This window comes from Syzygium oleosum, unplaced genomic scaffold, assembly GCF_021117445.2.
Source record: "Syzygium oleosum isolate NSW1041296 unplaced genomic scaffold, Sole_v2.1 Sole_v2.14, whole genome shotgun sequence".
Lineage (NCBI taxonomy): Eukaryota > Viridiplantae > Streptophyta > Magnoliopsida > Myrtales > Myrtaceae > Syzygium > Syzygium oleosum.
The window spans coordinates 5,650,489-5,659,678 of record NW_026607498.1 but is presented as its reverse complement, the minus strand read 5'-3'; the positions used below and the strand labels follow the sequence as shown (position 1 = coordinate 5,659,678).

At 44.0% G+C, this 9,190-nt stretch overlaps 1 protein-coding gene across 1 annotated transcript; it reads left to right on the top strand.

Annotated features, from left to right (window-relative positions):
• Positions 1–3,577: 3,577 nt before the first annotated feature.
• LOC115691860 (disease resistance protein RPM1-like) lies at positions 3,578–7,545 on the top strand. Its single transcript, XM_056317967.1, has one exon. The coding sequence runs from the start codon at positions 3,856–3,858 to the stop codon at positions 7,543–7,545; it is 3,690 nt and encodes a 1,229-aa protein (XP_056173942.1). The 5' UTR covers positions 3,578–3,855.
• Positions 7,546–9,190: the final 1,645 nt, after the last annotated feature.

The window sequence follows — 9,190 nt, the reverse complement described above, 5'->3', positions numbered from 1 at the left end:
TTCTGCGTATTTCTTAGATTTCATTTTTGGCCATGGTGTCTTCAATTCCCCATTTTGGTTTTCATTTTGCATGTAATTTTTCAAATGATATTGGTCTTATGATACCTCTTCCTATGATACATGGTCGAGAATGTCATATATCTATCATTCTTGTCTTCCTTCTTTACCAATGAGAAATTCATTTTTCTGAGAAACAATTGCAACTGTAGTAGTTTTGTTTTTGTTTTTTTTTTGGACTTCCCCCATCCTACATCTCTATGTACACAAGTAGTATCGTGCGGGAAGCTTGTACTCCAAAATACGAGAATCACAGAAATTTTGACAATTCGTTTCATATATTAAGAAAAGGAAGTTGGGACTATTTCGTTTCATTTCCTGACGATCTTGTCCACAAACATATTGAATATGAAGCTCTTATGACCTACCCATTCCATTGCGAGACTTCCTTTTCCTAAGTGTTTGTCATTTTTGTAAGACTTATCAAGTAGCTTTATTAAACGGTTTTCAAAAGAGTGAAACACTATCCTTCTTGTCTATGCCATCTACATATTTTTCAATATTTTCCTTGTAATACGATGTGCGGAAGAGGAAAAAAAAAGAGAGATGACATGTGGCGCTTATAAAGAGGGCCACGTGTCACTCCTGTTGTCCTCCCTGTGCAGCACAATTTTTTTGAAATATAAAGAGTGGAGAGGGAGGGGTAACCACGGATGAAGATTATTTGCCCCATAAGTGCCCCCTCCGGAGTCCAAGTTATTATCAACCATTAATCCATTTTTTTTTCGTTTTGCTTAGCATCAACCATTAATCCATCGAGTTATATGTTTTTATAATAATAATAATGATGATGATGATGATGATGATATGATCCACATGGATCAACGGTTGAGATTATTGAGGCGACAAAAGAGTGTCCTTGTCCATGTCAAAGCGTGTTCTCAAAAAGCACGTACACTCATAGCCCGTCACGACATATGTAACTCTCTATCTTGTTTTATCTTTAGGGTCTTCCAACGGGGGAAACTCATTCAATCTATCCCACACCTCACCTCCCTCTTTCTTGTCCGAATATAAAGTTAAAATTCAGCGCACCTACAACGGCTGAATTCTGGATCTCTGGATTGTTGTGACGGTAAGGAAAGATGGCGGACAAATCCCATGAGAAAGAAGAAGCATCTTCTCCACAAATTCACCGGCAGGGCTCCTGGGCTCCAGGCGGGCCTTCGCTGGGCACTTCATCCAGCAAACGTGGCAATCTCTGTGACTCCCCTAAGAAAAGGGAAAGACGATCTGCTCGAATAAAGTCTTCACTGCGTTCAGTATGGGATAGAGCAGCAGACGTTGCGGCGAGCAGCTTCCGTCCAGATCAATTCTCCGAAAAACACCGCAAACACCCAGACGCCATTAAGGGAGGAGAAGAAGTATCTGCTCCCAATATTGACGATAAAGCATCGGAAGAAGGATCTGCCACCAAAAGGCAATTCCGAAACAGGGGAGGGAACTTCTGTCATCAAAAGTCCTCCAGGGGATTCAGGTCGGACCCAAGGAGGTGATCTGGTCGGATTACACGGTCATAAGGAGCAGCTGATCAAGTTGATTCTTAAAGTCCGATTGAATTGTCAAGTTGTTCAATTGCTCTTATTGGAGTCGCAATTTCACGTTCTCTTCTCTCAAATTTGATTTAGTGTATGTCCGGCCAAGGAATAGGGTAATTTAGGATTTTCTTTCGAAGTTTTAATTAGGGGAAATGTCCTTTTGGAATAAAAATGCCCAAATCCAATGGTAAGAAAAGGGAACGTGATTGACACCGGCTCTTTTTATTGATTTAGGGTTTTATGTGGTGAAGGAATTAGAAATTTGAGGATTTTTTGGGCGGCTTTAGTTGGGGGATGTACTTTGTGGACAAAAATGGCCCTGCCTAAGGACAAGAAAGGGGCGCATGATCAGCACGTGATTGCTAGGAGGTGCATTTTATCACCGGCGAGGAGGCTTGGGGGTTGAATGGAGACAAGTGCCATCCTGGGGCTCTTTTCAGAAAATGCATTCAACTTAGGTCGTATTTTGGAATTTTGCTTTTCTACTTTTTACTCAGTTTTGATAGTGTCACAGAGAACAATTGAGTTTTTTTTTTTTTTTTTCTTACCTCATTCTTCAATTATTTTAGATCGATTTTTAAGTATGAAGCATCATTTTTTTAAGTATGAAGGGCGGAGAGGAGTTACGAGGGACGAATATTATCTGCCCCACATGTGCTCCCCTGTGGTGGCCAAGTTATTATAAATCTTAATCCATTTTTTCTTTGGGCTTAGCATTAACCATTGATCTATTCAGTTATAAGTTTCCAAACTAATCTGTCTCACTTGGATTAACAGTCGAGATAATTGAAGCATCGAAAGGGAGTAATAACGAGGGTAGGAGATCACTAATCGTGAGATGCAGTATCCCCTTTGACACACACTCATAATGGTTCTACACCTTCCGCATATTGTTTAGATGGAGTTATAACTACTTTACACCACTTATGATCCAAATATGTGATGTTTGCTTATCCATAGCCGTAGTCCCAATATGTGAACAATATAGCACTGCCTTGCTATCACAGTACAATGAATTGTGGTAATTTTTAGATCATCTAAAGTTCGATGTCACCCATCCAATCTAATCTAGTTCACTCTCTGCATCATGACTTCAAATATGCCTGAAGACCTTGATTTGAATTCTGATGATGGAGACCTTTGTCAAGAATCGACCCTCAGTGCTCTTATTACGGTCAAATTTGATGGGGTTGTCCCTAAGTCTCAGCCGATTGACCTATTGCAGAAGTAAGCGATCGAATAGTAAAATAGACAAAACAAGAAAATAGATCAGGCACTAGTGTTACGTGGTTCAGTCAATGTGACTTATGTTCAAGGGGAGAGCATCAAAGAATTACATTATAGATTAAGCAATACAACGGAGATTACAATCACACTCGAACACTCACAGTGTTTCCATGCCCCTAATTACACCCAATAACTTACACAGTGTTTAGCCCAATAATTTCTCATGAATTAATATTTCAATCACACAAAAGAATTAACAAATCTTATCACAAGATTTAATTGGCTTCAAACACTCGAGATATATCTCCCGTTTGTGCATCTTTTTTCGGTAATAAGAAACATGGTACCTATTTTTCCATTATTAGGTTTCTATATGGCAGCATTTTAGTTGATTTCAAGATTTCTAGGCATCGCTGGCCTTGCCCGTTAACTGTAACAAGCCGTTGATTTCTTCGATTCGGTAAATTAGTAAAATGACCAATCCGAATTTTGCAATTACGGAACCAGAATGCAAGTGTTTAGATTTTCTAGTTCTTTGACCTGGACACGCGCACGGCTGAATTTTAAATCACCGGCCAACCATCTCGGTGGTAAATGCTAATCAGCTAGAGGACCTAGTTGTGCTAATGAAAAGGTTTGATAATCAACTAATAATAATAATAATAATAATAATAATCTCGAGGACCAAATTCAAGATTATCCTTCAAGAGGGCAGAAAAAAAGAAAGAAGGAAGGAACACCTCAAATCGCCTCTTGGAGAGACGCGACTTCCCAAAAGAGAGACCGCCTGTTCACTCCAAAATTAGGACAAAGGGCGCTTCCTGGTGGGCCGAAGATCCTCCCTCACTCACAAGTCATGTTTGACGGCGTTTCATATTGTCTTTCGGGTCTTTCAACGTGGACTCATTCAATCAAATCCCACACCTCGCCGAGAAAACCTCTCTCTCTTGTCCGAATACAAAAATAAATAAACTAATTCTTCTCTTCCCGCAAACAACAGATCTCCATTGCCGGCAGCCGCCTCCCACCGGGCATGGAGTTCTTCCGCAACGCCCAGACGGTGCGCCTACGGAGCCCCCACGGCTACCTTGTGGCGAAGCATGACGAGGAGACCGTCGCCCTGGAGCATGACGAGAAGACCGCCGCCCTGGAGCGTGACGAGGAGACCGCCGCCCTGCAGAGTGACGAGGAGACCGCCGCCCTGGAGCGTGATGAGGAGACCGCCGCCCTGGAGCGTGACGAGGAGACCGCCGCCCTGCAGAGTGACGAGGAGACCAGTGACGAGGAGACCGACGCCCTGCAGAGTGACGAGGAGACCGTCGCCCTGGAGCGTGACGAGGAGACCGCCGCCCTGCAGAGTGACGAGGAGACCGACGCCCTGCAGAGTGACGAGGAGACCAGTGACGAGGAGACCGTCGCCCTGGAGCGTGACGAGGAGACCGACGCCCTGCAGAGTGACGAGGAGACCGCCGCCCTGCAGAGTGACGAGGAGACCGACGCCCTGCAGAGTGACGAGGAGACCAGTGACGAGGAGACCGTCGCCCTGGAGCGTGACGAGGAGACCGACGCCCTGCAGAGTGACGAGGAGACCGCCGCCCTGCAGAGTGACGAGGAGAGCGCCGCCCGGGGGGACAATGACTTCTCTGACAGAGCCAGGTGGAGAGACGAGGAGACCGCCGCCCGGGGGGACAATGACTTCTCTGACAGAGCCAGGTGGTCCGTCGAGTTCGTCCTCAACTCCGACTCCGTCCTCCGCCTCAAGAGCTGCTATGGGAAGTACCTCGCTGCCTCCGACGAGCCCTCCCCCCTTGGCATGACCGGCTGCCTGGTCCTCCAATCCCCCCCTCCCCTCCTTGACTCCGAGTGGGTGCCCACCGAGTGGGAGCCCATGATGGAGGGCACCCACGTCAAGCTCCGCACCCACTACGGCAGCTTCCTCTGCACCGGCCGCCACTACGCCGTCATCCACGACCTCCCCCACCACACCACCTTCCTCTGGGATGTCGAGGTCGTCATGAGAAAAGAAGGATCTGCTACCAATATTGACAATAAAGCATCGGAAGAAGGATCTGCTTCCAATATTGACGATAAAGCATCGGCCTCCAATATTGAAGATAAAGCATCGGAAAAGGGATCTGCCTCCAAACGGCGTCACGAAACAGGGGAAGGAAGTTCTGTCACCAAAAGTCCTCCAGGGGTTTCAGCTCCGATCCGAGAAGGTGCTGGGGTCACATATCGCAGTCATTTTTGGGAGCTGAAGAATTTGCTTTGGGATGACTCCGGCAGGAAGGATGTGTTGGTAGAGGGAGGGTCGGGGACGACGGCCTTGGTCAGGGAGGTGTGTGCAGATGTCCGGGAGCATTTTAGTACCATCGCCTATATTAGCATTCCACAAAAAAATGATTCTGAGTCAATCCGTGAAGAAATACTTCTGCAACTTATTTTTGAGAGGGCCGCCTTCCCCAAAAACTTTGACAGCAGTTTTTGGGCGACGGACGATGAATTCTCCTTGCAGCAAAAGGCAAGATGCCTCATTGTGGTTGATAATTTAGACGATGGGAGAACTTGGAAAAAATTCGAAGAAGTCTTGCGTATAGTCGAGACATGCCGAGTGATCTTCATAGCCAGACCCAAGATGGGTTCGCCGGACAGCCAAGTCTACCAATATGGCCAAATCAACCAGTGTGGCCGCGAATTCGTAACTTATCAACTGGGGGATCTATCTTTTGTGCCACGGGCACACCATATGAAGGATTTCCTGAAAGATGGTTTTCATTCTCCATCGAAGCGACTTTGCGAACTCATTGTTAGCAAGTGTAAGAGACTGCCTACAGCAATCACTTTCGTCTTGCACGAGAAGGAAGATTTGTGGAGGTCCAACTCATCTGAAATAAAGGATGAATGGAAGGCGAGGATCCCCTCAGTTGACCTCCGTCTTGAACTTCACGTTATCCAACAAGTATTGGGGGTGATCCTTGATAAGCCCTCCCCTGGTGAGGCCGATGGTCCTGAACTTTACCCTATCCAGCAAGTGTTGGAGATCCTTCGTAACGACGACCGTCTATTCTGCCTTTTGTACTTGAGCATTTTCCCCGAAAATAGCCGGATCAGCTGTAAAAGAGTTTCTCGTTTATGGGCTGCAGAAAGAATGCTACGCGACCTGAGAAGAGCAGAGCTTTTTTTCATTGATCTTCTCCATAGAAAGTGCATCCATCCGGAGGAAAAAAAAAGTGATGGAGAGCTCTCCACATTCCGAGTGGACAAGCATGTGCAAAAAATTATTGTTTCCTTGTCCGATATTCACAACCTCGTAACCATAACTAGTCAGGACAGCGCCAACGGCCGTGAAAGGGTAAGATACCGATCTGTCCAGGGACTGATCAGGGCTTTGCACAAAGACAAAGAATTCCAACTTTCTTCAACATTCGTGCTTGATGTCTCCTCCAATGGGGATAAGACAGCAACTTCCGAAGCTTTGGAGACTTCCGAGACTCCATCGTTTCCATCCAAGTTAAAGCGTTCCAAGGTGTTGGATCTAACAGATGCACCTTTCCAGGTCGTTCCAGACGCACTTTTCGAGCTGACCAATGCCAGGTACTTGAGCATAAGGAATACGTCAATCAAAGTAATCCCAGACTCAATCGAAATGCTTACGCGTCTAGAATTTTTGGATGCTAAACATAGCTTGGTCACTGAATTGCCTCCCAAGGTCGAAAGACTAGAAAAAATTCGTCACATCCTGATTTATCATCATGAGAAAGACCCCCTGACACAGAGTTACAACCTAATTGGCTTCAAGGCATCATGCAGCGTCAAAGGGTTCTTGGACCTAGAAAAGCTCTGTTTCGTGGAATCAGACAATAGCATATTGGAAGATCTTGGGAATCTGACAAAATTAAGGAGGTTGGGAATCACGAAGTTGAGAAAGGAACATGGTGAGTCGTTGTGCACTTCCCTTGGGAAGTTAAAGGAGCTAAAGTCCCTCAATGTACATGCGCTTGACGAGGACGAGATACTTAATCTCGATTACCTAACTTCACCTCCCGAGTCCGAGTCTCGAACTTCACCTCTCAAGTCTCTTAAACGTCTCTACTTGCATGGCCGTTTGGAGAAGTTGCCAGCTTGGATATCGTCCCTCAATAATTTGACAAAAATCATGTTAAGATGGAGTCAGCTGGAGGAAGATCTCCTTGCAACCCTCGGGAAATTGCCGAATCTAGTAGAGCTGGAACTACGTCGGGCTTATGATGGAAGCCAATTGGATTTCAAGAATGAGCATTTTCGGAAGCTCAAGATTTTGTTGCTTGAAGAATTGGAGGGGCTTAGATCAGTGAGTTTGGAGAAGGGAACAATGTCGTGTCTTGAAAACCTGACCATCAGCCGCTGTCAATGGTTGGAAAGGATGCCCTCTGGCATCGAACACATTCGCAATATCCAAAAGCTCACTTTTTTTGACATGTCTCATGAATTCTACGACAAGGTACGGGCGGACCATGAGAAAGATGACTATCAAATATTTAAGGGCATACCTGAAGTCTATTTCACACGATGGAGGGCCGGCCACTGGGAACATTGTCAGGTGGAAAGCACTGGTGAAGCCCATTATTCTCAACAGGTAAAAAGCACTGATGAAGCCCATTGTTCCCATCAGGTGGAAAGCACTGATGGAATCAATCTAAAAGATATCTACTTCAACTTGTTCAAAAAAAACTTGTTCGAGTAGAAACGAAAACTCGGTGTCACCGTGGATTTTGTGTCGATGTTGAGTGTGCTGCCAGTTTCTAAATTTTGTTCATGAGTTTCGTTTGTCTAATTTTTCCTAAGAAAGTTTAAATTTATTATTTAGTAGGTGTTTTGATTTCTCATCGCGGCTCCACTTCTAATTTTTTAGAGCATTTTCCACTTCTATTGTTTAAGAGTATTTTCTTGTTCATGAATCGAGATTTTCCACTGCTAATATGGAAGGGTGCAACCTTAGAATATCTGTGACCGAAGAAGTGACTCACCCAAGTAGTCACTTGTCTAAGCATGCTTAACAATTGCATTCGAATGCTTAAGAATACTGTTGCACCCAAACACGCATGTTGTGAGTCAATTTTAATTTAACAAATGCAATCTAGAAACACTCTTCCTTTGTACAATTTGGTGCAATCCTACTTCTTTTTCCATCCAAGAGGCTTTCCAAGATCTGCATTTTGTTAGGACCTATTTGGTCCCAACTATCACTCCCCAATCTCGTCATAACAGATCACTACAATTGATGTTCATGAAGATTGTGAGGAACCAGAAGAGTGGAGAATGGGAAGTTGTTCATGAATGGAGAATTTTTGGCGAAAATTGCCGCATAGATAGAAATCAGCATGCTAATATGCTATGAATAAATATCAGTTGTGGTAATTCAATATCAAATGGTGAATCGGGTTTTGTGCTCTCTCTACTCATTCAATAGAATGAGATTTGACCTCGAAATTCATTCGTATACTTCCAAATTTTCTGAGAACAGAGATTTGCGTTTTGCAGTTTTAGCACGAGAGTTCCAATTTTGGTACGCTAATGATTTGGTGCACGAAAGTAACCTTCTCTGCGTTCGTGATATATAACTCGCGCTAACATTTCTGATTTCTTTTAGGCATTTTTCTTGCTCAAAAATCACTCTCCTTGAATTGTCGACTTGAGACAATGGAAATTATCGCGCCTTTAATCAATCAACCATCCTGACCAAACATCACAGTTCTTGAGCTTCAACTTAGTAGACTATTGTAAACTAAGAGAGGAACAAGAACTTGATAATCAAGTTTGAAAAATTGATGAAATGATGTCACTAAAGACAACACAAATCATTCTATAGGGAAGAGTAAGTGTTTGATTGGCAAAGGTAAATAAACAACTGAAATGAGTGGAAATAAATTGCAGGAGTTATTTAGAAATAGATTGTAAGGAAATCAAGGACACTGAAAGAAGAAAATCTTGTCCTTCAGGAGTTTGTGCCTGTCTATTCGTCTGCAGTTCTCCCATTTTATAATTGTTTCCGTCCATATTTGGCCCCAAAAATCCACCGACAGTTCGAGCAACTGTCTTCAACTTTATCTATCGATCTTATCCATTGTGAATGTCGCGCAGTCAATGAATCCTTGTCTAACTTCCTGTCATTGCGAGGGGCCGTGACTAATCTTTTGGAACGTTTGGACTAAATGCTGACCTTCCTCCGTCCACCTTGGGTCGACTCTATAACGAGCCTCATCTCTGATCTCGGTCAATAAACGGAGTAAACTTTTCAGTGCCAAAAGAAACTTATTTAAACATTATAACTTTTGTTTTAACAAATAAGTTAGTGATTTAAATGTCTTAAGCACATTATATTATTTCTT

Bases quoted from the DNA above. Each gene is read 5' to 3' on its own strand.
- LOC115691860 (XM_056317967.1), top strand. From the start codon at position 3,856: ATGGAGTTCTTCCGCAACGCCCAGACGGTGCGCCTACGGAGCCCCCAC.